Source organism: Camarhynchus parvulus, chromosome 4, assembly GCF_901933205.1.
Source record: "Camarhynchus parvulus chromosome 4, STF_HiC, whole genome shotgun sequence".
NCBI classification, from domain to species: Eukaryota; Metazoa; Chordata; class Aves; order Passeriformes; family Thraupidae; genus Camarhynchus; species Camarhynchus parvulus.
The window spans coordinates 59,143,749-59,159,240 of record NC_044574.1 but is presented as its reverse complement, the minus strand read 5'-3'; the positions used below and the strand labels follow the sequence as shown (position 1 = coordinate 59,159,240).

Below are 15,492 nucleotides of genomic sequence, written 5' to 3'. Positions count from 1 at the left end.
GAGCACCTGCAAAGACACCTCCTTCCAGCACACTCTGCAAGTGCACCGGTATCTGACCTCACAAATTTAAACTTGGCTTTCAGTGAACAGGGCCCAAGTGAAGAAACATGATTTGTGGTGTTTTCTGTTTGCTCCTGTCAGGCACCTTTGTTTTGCCCAAAACCAATGTAGGGTTTATTACCAAAGCAGAAGACAAAGCAAACGTGTCTTTCAGTGCTGCCAGAAGCTGGATTCTGAAGAGGCCTACAACAACAACAACAATAATCACATCTTTTAGTACAAATGTGTGAGTAGAAGAAAAAGGCTAACCAAATAAGGGTGCAGAATTAAAGGAAAAGTAAAGACTTCTCATTAAAAGTAGTACATAATGAGGTGTTCCATAAATTTATTCAGAATTTGCTGTGGTAAAACTTCATGAGATATTTCCTGATATAACCTGCATAGTGTAAGGAATTATCATGACATTTTGAAGACTCCTTCTAGGTTAAGAGAACCAAAGAAATGAGGTAAAGCAGCTTCTTCAGCTCAGTGTCTGCATAAATTCCTTAGAGAATGGAAATGCGTTTTCCAATGCCACCTAGCTGAGACTCATGAAACATTCATTTATTAATTCTGTATTTTTAAGAACACTGATAGCAGTAATCTACCAATCATGAACACATGATGCACACAAATTAAGAGTTATACTGATTACACTTGTAAAGAAAAATGAGAAAAAAAATCACCATCTACATTTTTAAAAGTACAATATAAAAACATAAACCCTACGTTATAAAAATGCACCAAAATATATCTAAAAATGAAATAATGCCATCAAACACATACTGCAAAAACCTTCACACCTAATCAAAAAGAAAGCAAGCTTTCTCTTTAGGCAAGGCTGATCTTTGCTTTGGGATGACATTGCTCTCTTGATGTACTATGCTCTCTGTGGAAACTGAGGAGACCTGTCATATTTAAGGTGAACCGTATTTAAAAGAGGCTTTTTCGTTTGAGTTTTAATATCCAGGATATTAAAATATTAAAGGATTTTTAAAGAAGCTCTAAATCACAGAATCAGAGAATCATTTAGGCTGGAAAAATTGCTCTTAAATCATGGAGTCCAACCATCAACCCAACACTGCCAATCTCACCCCTAAACCATGTCCCCAAGAGCCACATTCACACATCTTTTAAATACTTCCAGGGATGGGTGACTCTGCCACTTCCCTGGGCAGCCTGCTCTAATGCTGGCTAACCCTTTGATCCTAATATCCAATCTAAACCTCCCTGGCACAACCTGCAGCCATTTCTTCTCATCTATTGCTCAAGATTAAGAAACATTTGGTCATAAAAAGTTATAAAATTATGTATTACTTCTCTTTCCCTAATTTTGCTTAAAGGCAGAGTATTAAGCTGCTAAAATATATTTAGTTTAAAACTTTTTTTGACATTTCTAGAGGTGTCATGAAGCCCCCTCAGACCCTGACGAAACTGAACATCAATTTAGTTGCACTGTGAAAGCAGAAGAAATTTATGAGGTATTGTGGACCCTTGCTTTCTTATCCTATATGAACTAAATGGGAGCTTTTACTTAAAAGATCTGATCCCCAAGCACTGCTCAGATTTATCTGCAGCAATTTAAAGGGTAATGACTCCAGGTGCCAAAAATTCCCCTTACAACAGATGCAATGGAGCTGGCAATGGGTCTGTTCCTCAGCTGCTGCACTTTACTTCCCCACCAGCTATTAATGCACATTGAAATGACCCCCGGGGCTTCTCTCCCCTGGCTCACTCAGGCTCTCCTCCTACCTGATGCTTGAGTCTTGCCACCATCTCTGGGGCTGCTCCAGGACCTGCTCCAGTGTGTCCATGAGCCTTTGTACTGAGGAGCCCAGAACTGGGCACAGCATCCCCAAAGGGGTCTGACCAGTGATGAATAGAGGGTTCAGAAGGTTTGAACAAAGCTTCTAAACCAGCACCCATGGTAATACTTTAAAGGTTATTTAAAGAGAAAGTATAATTTTCCTTAAAATGGGGCCTAGAGACCTTGCTAGTACTTTCCATAAGATCTTGTGGAGTTCATCCCCAAGATGGGGTTAATTTTTAATCCACACTTCCTAATTTTTCTTTTGGGGTGTAAGGTTTGCAGAAAACTTCTGTCATTTTTTATTCCCTTAACACAACACTTCTAATTTGCTTGTGGGAGGCAGAACCAGCACTGGGCTTGTAACCACACTTGGGAAGCTCAGGACCACAGGGTTTACTTTCAACTCTCAGCTATCTTTTAAATAACTTTTATTTAATCCAATCTAGTCTGTTTCTCCAGATCTTTGGTGATGCATTTTTGGCATGGTTGCTTGAACATAAACCCAGCCCAAATTGAGATCAACAGGTCAGCTGAAGAATTTAACACTGATTTTACCTGGTTGAAAAATAATTTTTAAACAATTGTCTATGGAACTCTGAACTGGCAGTCTTTTGAACTTTACTGGCCTTACTAATGCACATACCCCACTGCCTTTAACAATCAAGGCCACTCAGGGAGTATTTATTTATCTGTAAGGAAATACAGGAAAATCTGACAGAATTCAATGTGACAGTGCTGTTTTTCCTGGCAAGCTGGGTTTGCTGGCTATTGGAGTAGGCAGTTTAGATGAAAACATCTGAAATCCATTAAGATGGATTTTTGCAATTTTTGTATTTTATGTATTTTCTTTCTAGTGAGATGTTAAAACAAAGAAGAAAGCAGAAAAATATTAATAATAAATGTTATGTTCTCTTAGGATAACAGGAGAGGCCACCAACAAAACGCATACTCCAAGTCAATAGGTATGCAAAAAATTCCAAAGTTTATTTCATTTCTGCTTTTGCCTGGTGGCAAATAGCCTAATGGAAACCTTAAAGGCCATGAAGAGAGGGTATACTTAAAAGCAGGCAGATAAAACCGACATGTTTGTGTACTTAGCCAGCTTAAAGGCTCAAATAAAAATGGTATGTCCCTTACAAGAGGGAAGGTAATACTTCAGCAAACTACAGGTGACTCAGAAAGACAGGGAAGATCAAGCAGTAGGTGTAAGGAATTCAAAACATGCATGGGAAATGCTGGCAGCAGCAAACACTAAGATTAAAATTTCAAGATTACACAGCGTGTGTGTAGCCCCACAAGACCACTGCAGCTTTGCAGAGACTGACTGGGTCAACATTACAGTTCTAAACATTTCTCAATCTGAGGAAGAAACTGCAGATGTTTGCTGCTCAAATTAGAGATTACCATCCCTCCCTAGTAATGTATATGTATGTATGTAACCAAGGAAAATGAGAAAAGGAAAGAAAGGAACTTAGTCTTTTCTTAGGACTTGGAAATTCAAACAGGAGAGCAGCTATGAAATGTTCTAGTCTTGACATGTTCTCTATAGATAAAAGTAATGATGTGAGAAAATTACGTAGGAAGAGAATGGAACAGGCATAATGGAATGTGTCTTGTCTTGAGTGCCTCATACTTTTTGCCCCAAAACTGTGGGAAATTTGATACCTACACATACTAAATATGGCATTCTCAAATTGGGCCACAGGCAAGTTAAAATTTTATACGATGTTGATAATAATATTAATAGTAATAATACAGTTAGTATAATAATTAATATTAAATAATTGCAGTAATATATGGCATGCTTATAAAGAACATTGCAGATCACTTCAGAAAAGCATTTTCCAGAAAAACTGCAGTTTGAGTTTGCTTCTACCTTTTTTTTGTCTGTGTAAACACAGGCAGGGAGGGGTACATCCCAACAGTTCCATCCTGAACATGGTGCAGTATCAAGTGTAAGGAGAAATTTTTATTCCCCATACAAATGCCAGTTGTCCTCCTTGGAAATTCTTTAATGCTAGATCTCAAAACACAGAAATTTTTACCAGTTTAAGGATTCATACCCTTCCCCTCCATAGAATTACATAAAACACAGCTTTTTATATCAGAGAGGATGTGAAGGGTTAAAAGGTACATCTGCTTATATTTGTTTTCTACATCTGTCTGCAGGTTATGTTCACATTCCTGAGATGATCCTTCCTTTGGAAATCTTTGATGCTGTCATGTTGGCTGTGATACTTCATTAACAAACCTCAAACACTTGTCTGTGTGTTAAACAGCTGGTACAAGACCCTACAGCCTTTAGGAGTGTGTCTAATCCTTATTGACACGGGCAGTCTCCTTAAAAATGCACAGTTGAAGACTCCTTGAAAGAAGAGCTCGGACGAGCAGACCCTTCCACTTCTTTATTAACAGATACTCCGATTAATATCAAATAAATTCAAGTAAAAGGTCAAACAAAAGAGGATGGGATTGATGCCTATTTATAGCTCCTGTCGCCCTAGGAGAGAGCACAGAAAGGGCAGCACTTCTCGTGCCTTACCCCAGCTGTGCGTGGAGGTTCCGCCACCCTCCCCGGGGCTCGGCGGGCGCTTCGGGGCGCCGGATTTTGGCACTGCCGCCCCTTTGGGGAGACTTCTTCGGGGCTGGGGAGCGGCTGTGACAGCGAAAAACTGAGAAACCGAAACAACCGGCGCCGCCGCCACAGGCTTTTCACCTGAAGGAAGAGAGCGAGTTTTCCTTCCCTCATCCTGCTCCCTTTTTTCCTCAGCTCGCCACGTCTGGGTGGCGTCTCTCATGACCCACATTCGCGCCCCTGGCGCTCTCCAGGGAGCAGCAGCAGCAGGAGGAGGAGGAGGAGGAAGAATGACAGCGCGCCCGCCCATGCTGGAGGTTTGGGTGGCAGAAGCGACTCGCCGGGACCGTTCTGGCGGTGGCAGGAGCCGGAGCTGGACCATCCAAACAGCCTCCGCTCCCGCACAGCTGCGGCTTTCCTCCGGAGTGTCCGCAAACGCGGAGCGCCCGGCTGGGGGCCCGCTGTTCGCATTGGGTTTCTTTGATTCTTAAAAAAAAACAACAAAAAAAAACAAACCCAAAAAACCGCCCCCCAAAAAACCAAAAAAAAAAAACCTTTTCCAAAACCGCCTCTCCCAAAAGAAAAAGAAAATTGCTTCAGGAAGGGCAGACTTCAGTCATTGAACAGCTACAGAACACTATTCTGTTCTGTAGGGATTCCCACTCAGCCCTAGTGAGGCCACGTCTGGAGGGCCATGTCTGGTTCTGGGCTCCTTAGGACAAGAGAGATAAGGAGCTACTGGAGGGGGTCCAGGGAAGGGACACAAAGATGACAGGGGATCTGGAGCATCTCTCTTATGGGGAGACTGTGGGAGCCGGGATCTCTTCAGTCTGGAGAAGACCGAAGGGGATCTCATTATTGCACATAAATATCACAAAGGTGGGTGCCCAGAGGATGGTGCCAGACTCTTTTCATAAGTGCCCAGCGACAGGAACAGGTGTAATGGCCATAAGCTAAAACACTAGAAGTTCCACCTCAGCATGAGGAAGAACTTTATAGCGAGGGTGACAGAGCACTGGAACAGGCTGACCAGGGAGGACTCTCCCTCTCTGGGGACATTCCAGACCCACCTGGACGTGCCACCTGCTCCAGGTGAGCCTGCCTTGGCAGGGGGAATGGATCCCATGATCTCCAGAGGCCCCTTCCCTACCAATTCTGTGAACACTGCAATAGTCTGGGACAAGTTATTGCACACAGCCTCCAGACCGTCCGGCCCAGGCAGGCGCTGCATCCCCCCCAGGTGAGCAGCGTCCCCGGGGATGAGGGGGACGAGGGGCAGGGCGCGGCTCCGGCTAACCTGCGCTCACCTGCGCTCACCTGGGCGTGCGCAGCCCGCGGCTCCCGCCCCGCGCCGCGGCCCCGCCCGCGCCCGGCCCGCGCAGGCGCTCCGGGGGCTCCGCGCTGTCATGGCGGCGGCGAGCGGCAGCGCCGGCAGGAAGGAGATGGGGCTGACCGGGACCGCGCTGTGAGGTGGCGGCAGCAGCAGCGGCGGCGGCAGCAGCGGCTGGAAGTTGAGGCGCCTTTGGGCGGGCGGAGTGGCGGCCGGCGCAGCGCAGCCCGCAGCCGGAGAGTGCAGCCGCCTCCCGGCCCCGGAGCCGCGCGTCGGGCAGCCCGCGCCCCCTGCGCAGCCCGCGGTGAGTGCGAACTTGGCGGGGCGCTGCACCTGCCCGGGGCCGTGCCCCAGCAGAGCCGGGGCCGCGGCAGGCAGCAGCCGGGCGGGAAGGAGGAGCGTGCTCCCTCTTGGTAAAAAAAAAAAAAAAAAGAGAAAAAAGCAGATTAAACCCGTGAGGTGGGGGCTCGGAGCACGGCGGGTCCGGGAGCACTTCCGCGGGGAGAGGCGTGAGCGCTCCCGGGGCGGCTCCCGCCGGGCGCGGGGCAGGGGCCGGGACGTGCGGGCTGCGGGCAGCGCCTGGCGGAGCGCGGGCTGAAACACTCCTCGGGCTGTCCTTCAGGGCTGCGAGCACCTGCCCGAGGGCAGCGCTGTGACAGACGCTTCCTGCCGAGGAGAGAGCCGCGATTTCCAGGGCGCGTCCTCCCCGGCCGCCAGACACCCTCCCCCGCCGGACGCCGCTTTCCTCGGGAACCGGAGCTCAAGGGAAGGAAGCGGAGGCCGCCGCTCACCTTCCCGGCTGGGCAGCTCTTCCCGGAGCGGCGAGCGTGTGGAGCTGGCGCTGGAAGCCGTAGCCTGCGGTGAACTGGCCATGGCGAGTGAAGGCAAACAAGTTGTTCAGCCAACAGGTGATGATGGAGGAGGAGGAGCGGGAAAAGAAGGAAATGCTGCTGAAGGGGGAAGTGTGCTGCAGCCTTTGAATCCAGGAGTCCCGATCCGAGGCATTAAGATGAAATTTGCCGTGCTGACAGGACTGGTGGAAGTTGGTGAAGTGTCCAACAGAGATATAGTCGACACCGTGTTTAACCTGGTAAGTTGATTGCCTGAATGAGGGGAAAAAACAGCGCGGGTGTGCTGAAGAATCTGCAGAGTTTTTGGTGCTGTTTTTCTGTTAGTATTTTTTTACATGTTTACACTTTCACCATGCTGGATTTCAACGATACTCTTTTTGCTTACCTCAAAAGATGGGAAAAAAGCGTATGAGCCTCTTTATAGACACTCATATACTTGAATCAGCTGTAAGCATCCTCCTCCTTCGTTTTCATCAGAGAAATTGTTGCTTTATTTAGAAATGAGAAACGTATTGTTATGTTTAAACATTTAACATGTGTACCCAACAAGAAAGTTAAGTGTTAATTGAGTAACTCAAACTGTCATCAAAAAACACACACTGTTTTCAAAGATGTTTACATCCCTTCTTGCTTCCTGTTGGCTTTGGAAGTAGCTAGAACTTCCAAGTTCCATGTGCAGGGGGTGAGAGTGTCAGGGAGTAGTTCATTCAGACATGTTTTACACAGTCTGCTTTTTGGGAAGAGCAGAATATGGTTTCAGTGTCCTTTTTTTAAATTAATGAATTAGGGTCTCAGCTGCTATTTTTTGAATGCTGTGTGGCTGTATCTAATATTTCATAACAGATCTCACTAAAGATTGAGGGTACAACTTTTCCTTGTTGAAGCTGCAAATTTGATATATACCACTGAACTTTTTGGGCCAATTGCTTTAAATTGTCTAATTTAAAGCAAGTAGATGAGTAAGTAATGTTTCCTTGGTGTAGGAGATCAAATATTAGGAGAAAAACCCTCAAGTTTACAAAGATACTCTACTATTACCAGAGGTCTTAAAACATCTCTAAAAACAATTATTGTCCCTCCTTCTTCCTTTGAGTGAGCGGCTCTGACTCTAAAACAATGTGCTTTCTGACAAACCAGGAAGTGAGAGCATTTAATAATTTAAAGCTCAGTAACAAGAAAAGTTGAGGCAGAAGTCATACTGGTTTTTTATGCTGTTTGCATTTCAGTCATTTTGGTTTTGATATTCTTTGCTACATGCAAGTTTCAGTGGTCACTAAATATTTGTGTGCAGCGTCTGTTTCATGTTTTTCGGTGTTATCTTCTTGGGTTATGATAAATATTTGTTTTGGAATATTTTTACATTAACAGTGTAGTACCCTAGATTGTTTGGATGAAAATCTCCATACAGGGGAATGGCAGTAGTGACGAAAATAAAGCGCAGATCAGAGGTTTCATGGATTCTTCAAGTATGAGGAAGTGATTAAAAGTACTTGGAGTCCACTTGACAATGTCCTGGACTAAACAGAGTGCTTACATATATAGACATGAGGTTCAAAAGGAAATTCTGGTGAATAATTTAGAATTTAGGACAGTTGTGTGAGGGGTAATTGTTCATGAACATGTTAAATTTTACTTTGTTTCTAGTGTAGCCTTTTGAGTGGCGTGCTGGAGGTATATTTTGTGGCAGCAGTGGAAAGAGGTTCAGCAGAATAATTGAAAATGTAAAAGCTCCTTGATTCATGTGATTCATCTTGTGCTCCATTTTGGAGAAAAGAGGACCAAAAACTTCAGTGTGATTTAGAGTACACTCGATTTTAGATTAAGAGAATTTGATCTGTGGACTGCATTTTCTTGGATCTTCATTTCCCTGATAGACAGGGGAGAGTTTCTGGCATTGGAAATTTTTGAAGCTATGTTCTCACTTTTTGTACAAGTGAAACAGCAACCCCAACCTCTCTGAGAAGATTCCTCAACCATTTCAGCACACCAGCCTACATGTGGGAGGCTAAAGGTCATGCTTGTGCCCCACATTGTTTTGTTAGCTGTTGGGTGTCATGACACAGCCAACAGTTTGGTAGTAAGGACACTTTACCTGGGTATGTGCAAACAAAATCCAAATTTTGGAGCAATAGCAAAAACAATAGGCCCCTTGCTTTCTTTGAGACCTAGGGAAACATCAGCTAGTTGGCAAATCAGGTATTTTGGAAATACTGAACTGCATGAAAAAATCAAACCAGCCAACAAACTTGTAATTTTTGTTACAGAAAGCCATTATTTTCTAGATTTTTTTTTTAAATAAAAACAGTGAAGCTGACTTTTTGATGTAGCTTTTTGGGATATGAGGGATATGAAGTCTCTCTTCAAAGCAATGCTCATTTATCTGTCACAGAGTTCTGCCTCTGTTAATTTGTTACCTGTGACCATTTTGTCAGTTAATACCTCTGAAATCATATTGACCAGAATTTGTGTCAAGTACTGGTTAGCAGTGGTGTACTTGGTTTCCTCTGTGTGGGTGTACAGCAAATCTGTAACTTTTACCTGGAAAGGTGACTCTTAGCTCTGGCTTTTCTGGTGGTTTGTTTCCCAATGGCTCTGGGAGCGTTTCCGTGGGTGTGTGCAGGCTGAGCAGGGGGTATGACGATCACACCCTGATCTGCTGTTGCCTGATGGGGTTCAGCCCTGGATCCCCTCCTGTTTGGTTTCATTCTGTGTGGTGACTCACAGCTGCAGTCACCAGGGGTGGGAGCAGAGATCTGCCAGCCTGCTTCTCATGATTTGGAGAGAGGACACCTGCACTATCTGGGGTTTTACATGGTCACTAGTTTGAGGCATCTTCAGACCAGAGTGGAAGGTGGGCTGGGCAAATCTGGGTGGAAAGGTGGCTTAATATATTTATTCTTTCTGGCATAACCACCCTCAAATGTGAAGAGATTATTTTTAAAACAGGGATGTTAGGTGCCCTAATTTGAATTTCTTGAGAAAACATTTTGCTCTTAGTTACGCCCTTCCAACTTGCTGTAGCGTAAGGAGGTTATTAAGAGAAGACAAAAGTGCTGTCTTGGTGTTTCTCATCTTTAAGAGATGATCACATTCTATATGTGAAAGAGTCAGGAGGTCAAAAATCTAAAGTGCACAGTAATTGATCTGCTGCTTACTAAAGAAATGTAAGCCTCTGTGGATCTGATTATTCGAGCAAATAAGTTGTTCACTTCAGCAGCGTTGGATCTTGGAGAGCCGCCTCTGACATTTTCTCTGTCCAGCAGTGTAACAAAGTGCTTAATGAGCTCACTTCTAACATCAAAACTCTGCTGGTCTCATTTTGTTGTCTTTGGAAATTCTACTCCTAGAAACATACAAGCTGATCCGCTTTGTTTTGGTCAGTTTTCTCAATGAACTCAGCTTCCCAGCCCATGTTGAATATGTCTTTGTACATTTCAGCACCTCTTAGAAGTGAAGAGGGAAATAGGAGCTTTCAAGAAACTGATTATTCTGTGGACAACTTTGAAAGCACGTTCTTGTTCAAGTATTAATCTGTTCTGATACTTTTTTAGACAGACTGAGCTAAACTATGGATATATATTCCTCATGCATTGTGAATTTTATTTTTAATTGATTTTGGGCAGCAATAACTCCTTTAATTTCCTTTGCATACAAATCAGGTAAATTCCTGTTTGTTACCTCATATTTTCTCTTTAGTTTATTAAAATAAAAAACCCTCCTGGTTGGAGAAGATGATAGAATGAAAAAATAAATTACTTGCAGTGGGATCTGTTACTAACTTAAAATAGTTGTAACCCAGTTTTGTTTAAAACATCTTTAGTGCTTCAAACTGTTTTATTGATTATGGTATAGATTGTTACTTGATTTGGCTCAATTTTTTCCCCTCAGTCTGCGTTGCAAAGACTTTTTTTTTTATTTCTCTTTGGTGAAGATAATGTGCAGTTGTTTCTGATTCAATTCATGGGTTATGAGATCCTCACCAAGAGTGACAAAGTGCAAATGAGAAAGAAACACAAGTTTTTATCACCTTTGGAGGAAAAATAAAGGGATCTGAGGAGCAGAGGCTTAAATTGCTTTGTAAATTTAATTTGTCAGCTCTTTCACTTCTGCCAGACAAACTAAAACCACAAACAAAAAATCAAACTAACTTTAAAATATTCTTACAGATTATTTTCCTGCTGATACATCACATTTTTAATTTGCATGATTTGGGCACACTAATACAACTAGAACCCTGTAACTCATAATGGTTTTAATGAAGTCTGAATTCCCCTTTTCTCATCTCTTGTCACAGACTTCTTTGCATGTATCACGTTGTAGAAACCCCACAAAGTTAATGCTGATAGAATTAAATGTATTGCAGTAGTAGAAATCCACCATCAATGTCTTTATAACAATGCATTCCTTTCATTACATTACTGTATGTTTTTAGAAACTTTATTTTCTACGTAAACTTACCAATGCCGATGACAAGTGAGAGTAACCAAGTAGTTCCTAGAATATCACTGAATGTTGTGTGTTTCCTAGTAGATGCAGTCTTCCTTAGCAGCTTCCCAGTAAATTCACCTCTGGCTACAGTTATCCTAGTTCAGTCACTTCTGTCCACTTAAAGTACAGATGATAAGGTAAGTCTGTGGCTTTAGCTGGGTCAGGCTTGTAGGGTTTTTTAAAAAAAAATCGTAGTACATGGAACAGTCAGCTGTGTTAGAGGTCATGCATGGTTTTTACTTATTGAAGTGATGCATAGTGGGGTTTTTTCAGGTATTGATTCAACTTGGACATTACTTTGTACTTAGTGGAAATATCACTCTATGTAGTATATGCAGGAACTGAGGGAAATTTTGTGGTTGGCTGAGAAGCGTGTGGAATGTAGTGAGGTGGTAATGGCAGGCTTTAATTAGTCATGCAGCAATGTGGAGGAAAATTGTGTAGGCTCTGAAGAGGAGCTGGTTTGTACTTTGGCTGTAGTATCAACTCACTTCTATAACTGCAAGTTAAAGCACAATGTAGGACGACAAAATATTGAGGACAAAATTTCAAAGACTGCATGGGAAAGTGTTCAGTTTTGCTTACTTCTCTGCGAAGTTGCCAGACTTTTGTAGCTTCGTGTGTCCAATAGGAGATTTCAAGTGTCTCTGAAAGCCTGGAACATGCTTTGTGTTTTACAGCAGTGTTGGCATCCTCTAATGACATTAATAGACTCTGTACAAGCATAAAGCCAAAAAAGCAAAGCTGAGCTGTGCATTTATTTGTATCTTGTCTCAATAATGCAAAATTGGTTGACAATTTTTAATTAGCAGTTTGTTCTACAAGGAAGCCTGGTCAAAATGTGTTTATAGCATGGCTCAGAACTCCCCTTTAGAGGGGAACACATCAGTTCAATGACAGATTTTTCTAGGTGGTGTCTGGTAACAGAGGAGAGGGAATCAGGTTTCCATTGCAGTTGCTTTACTGTCTCTGGGTAGGGTTTTTTGCTGCTTCTGCCAGACAGTCCTGGGCTGGATGGACCATGGGCCTGACCCAGCAGTGCAGAGAGCACAGAAACCTAGGGGCCATATGGACTGGCTCAGGAAAAGCATCTGCGGATTAGGGAATAGAATGAAATTAGTCAAAAGCATCAGGGAAGCAGGTGGATGGCATGTCAAGGTTGCCACAAAGGCTGGATATTGCAGAGTGATACAAAAATGGATATTTATAAATGCATGTTGAATCAGCACACTTTGGTTCACTCCTCCAATAATCTCTTTGAAGATAAGTGTGAGTGAAGAGAAGGCTTTTGAAGTTGCTGTATTGGCTGAACATTGGTGCTTGAGGAAAATCAAAGATGAAGTATTTGTTCAATTCTTTTTCGAGGTAGTATTGGTTTGGTACAGTGTTCAGTACTCTGTGGTTAGTCAGGTGTACATTCAAATGCTGAAGTTTGCTGAGAAGTCCCTGTCTTCTGAAAATCATCAAGCCTGATATTTTTTTTTGACATGTGTTATGGATTGAAGTCTGATGAAAGATTAAAATGAGCTTTGTCTGTGGTTTCATTGACTATCTGTAGATTTACTTCACCACCTCTTGGTGAACCTGTGTTCATTCTGAGCTGTCTCTCACTTGATGCATTGCTCTGACCTTTTATTTTTTGCTAGATAAGTTGGCAGCTTAAAGCACTGATAGCTTCTGTCTTCATGCAGTCATCAAGTCCTTTATGAGCCTTAAGGAAGAAGCTTTAATCCATTGCACAGATGAAGTAAGCTCTGCTGTTTAGTCACTGGAATGTGAAATAGCTTCTTGCTACCTTTGGTGTTTCTGTCTTTTTCTGTCTTCTTTAAAAATCTATCCTGTCAAATTCAGTCTTGCATGCATTAAATTTATGCATATCTTTTTAAAAACTTCTATTTATTTTAAATGGGTCAATCTGGCAGAAAGTTTTTGTTCATAATCACTAATTACAGTTACTAACTTTCTGCTGTTCAGGTGTCTTCCCCAGCCCCCGGAGGCCTTGCTGGCCTCTTCACAGCATTTTGCATAATGGTTTTTGGTATTAGCTTGACCTAATTACTAATGTCCTAATTTAGATTACGTTTCTGCTTTAACTAATTCTGGATTTTTCTGGTGAACTTGATATCAGGCTAGATCATGTTACTGCCCATCCAAAAGCTAGTTTGGCCATTTTTATTTGACTCTGGGAAACCCTCAAGCTTTGTGAGCTTTGGCCGTTTGCCAGGAGGCCGAGGGCTCCATGAATATGGTAAAACAGGATACTATTGCCACCTGCTTTGTGAGTGCTCTGCCTGGCCAGTGGAGACTGCAGTTTCCAGCATGCAGCGCTCTGTGCTTAGGGCAGATAGCAATCGAGATGCATCCTTGCCCAACTGCTGTAATCAAACTCACCAAGTGATGATACTGCAGGAGTTGCAATAGTACCTTTGCCTGAGCCACTGGGGGCTTTGTGCTGACCCTGGGAGCCTGGAATAATTTGTGAAGAGCTTGTGTTGCCACAGTGCTTTAGATTCCAGAGCTTCACAAATAGGCATAAGTAGTTTCTAAATAGAAACTAATTTGTGGAGAAGAAAATTCTAATGCCTTCTGTTGCACTGGATTCCCCTAGTAGTAACTGGGGAACTCAGAGCAGCCCAGGCATGATTTTCTTGTTAATAGCTGCCTTGAGAAGATATTTAAATGAGAATTGCTAGTGGGAATAGGATGTGCTCTGTTGCCTTGTGTAAGTGTTCTGTGAGTTTGAGCTGCAAGTCTCTTTACTGCAGCCTGCATATGAATAGTTTTGTTGATTTTTTTTGTTCAGCATATATCTTGGAAAAAAAATTCTATATGCATCAATGCAGAAAATTCAGACTATTTTTTGTGTGACTGAAAAGCTGGAATTGAATTGTTCAGGCAAAATCTCTTCTCCTTTGTTGATGCAACTGAAGAAATCAAGACCTGAAGAGCTTCTGGGTTATCTTTCCTTTGCAGTTGGAAATCAAAACCAGAGTAATGGTGTAGGACTCATCTGTTCTATGAATGTGTGTTTTGGGTGTGTCAGCATTTCCTCTTTTTCCATCAGCAGTTGTTGTCTGAGGTGTGGACAGAAATTACTGAGATAAGTTCACTAAATGGGGCCTATTCTATTTGCCCCACTTAGGTACTCCAAATTTCTAGGTTTGTCCTGGACTAGCCCTGTAAAACAGTAACTGTAAGAAGGCATGGGGTGACCTGTAGCTTATTTATTCTCTTTTTGGGAAGTCCTGAAATACAAGAGGCACCAGGAGGCAGCAGGTGAGATGGTAACTGCAGCAGGAAGGCAATTTCTGTAATAGAAGACCAGCAAGAAGAGAACCAGTAGCATTTCACAGTAAACTGGGAAATGTGTGATTATGGAGTCCAGGATGGTGAACGTTTGCATGGTAAACCCCTCACAAAGCGGTTCCTTTATCAAATTGTGTATGTTTGGGTGGGAATTGTACTGGCTGCTTTCCCACATGTGATTTGGTGGGGGTAGGTAAGCAGTGAGATAAACCCTGTTGCTGTAGAGCTGCTGAATAGAGGCTTTGCAGATCCTGCAACTTTTAAGTTTTAGAAATCTGTTATTAGAGAAGCTTCTAAGTTGTGCTGTTTGCACTTGTTGGGGTTAAAACAGTATTCCTAAAGACAATTATTTTGTGTGTGATTATTAATGATCCAGGTGGACCTTGGAATCAATCAGTGCTTAAGAAAACCAACCAAAAACCACCATCACCAAAAAACCCCCACAAAAACGAGAACCACAATCCCCTCCCCCCAAAAACCCCCAAACCAAACTGAAAAACAACACACTTTCCCTGCCCATCAAACCAAACCCAAAAGTTTTTTATGTGGAATCATAGACTTTGGTTGCAAAATACGGCCAGTGATACAGAAGTAGAATTGCTGATGAGCCTTATAACAATGCCAGTGAGGGGAGGATAAGAACCAAATGACTAATGTTGTGAATGGTGCGTGACTGTTAAATAAACAAATGGAAACTATTAGTCCAGTCAGCATCTGCCTCCTGCTAATGTTTTTGTTGAAACTAAGCATGTGATTTGTCTCTAGTCATGGTTGTGAACTTGATTGAAAAGAACTTGCAAGCTTTTTTTTCTCCCTATGTAATAGAAGCTTACTTATACTGTAGGATTTGCTTCCAGTATGTAATTTAGGTGCCCTAATGCCTGGCTTTTAGGTATCTGATATGGAGTATAAAACTGAGTAACTGTGATTGCATTTTTTAGAATGTATTTTGGACCATCAAACATGAGAGGGGGAAATGTGTGTTTTTAATATATTGCTGCTGTTATAGAATAGGAGAACACCTGAGATGCTGGGAATGGATATTTCAATTGGAATTGCAAAAGATTCTCTGTCCAATTTGTAATCTATAGTT

General features: G+C 42.7%; 1 protein-coding gene across 4 annotated transcripts in view; it reads left to right on the top strand.

Moving 5' to 3' along the window:
* Positions 1–5,811: 5,811 nt before the first annotated feature.
* The window catches only part of LRBA (LPS responsive beige-like anchor protein), a 367,939-nt gene continuing 358,258 nt past the window's right edge, over positions 5,812–15,492 (top strand). For all 4 annotated transcript variants that reach the window (XM_030947121.1, XM_030947122.1, XM_030947120.1 and 1 more), the window contains exons 1-2: positions 5,812–6,058; positions 6,377–6,844. In XM_030947121.1, coding sequence (XP_030802981.1) covers positions 6,626–6,844 — 219 coding nt within the window. In that variant the 5' untranslated portion in view covers positions 5,812–6,058; positions 6,377–6,625. The remainder of the gene's footprint in view (positions 6,059–6,376; positions 6,845–15,492) is intronic.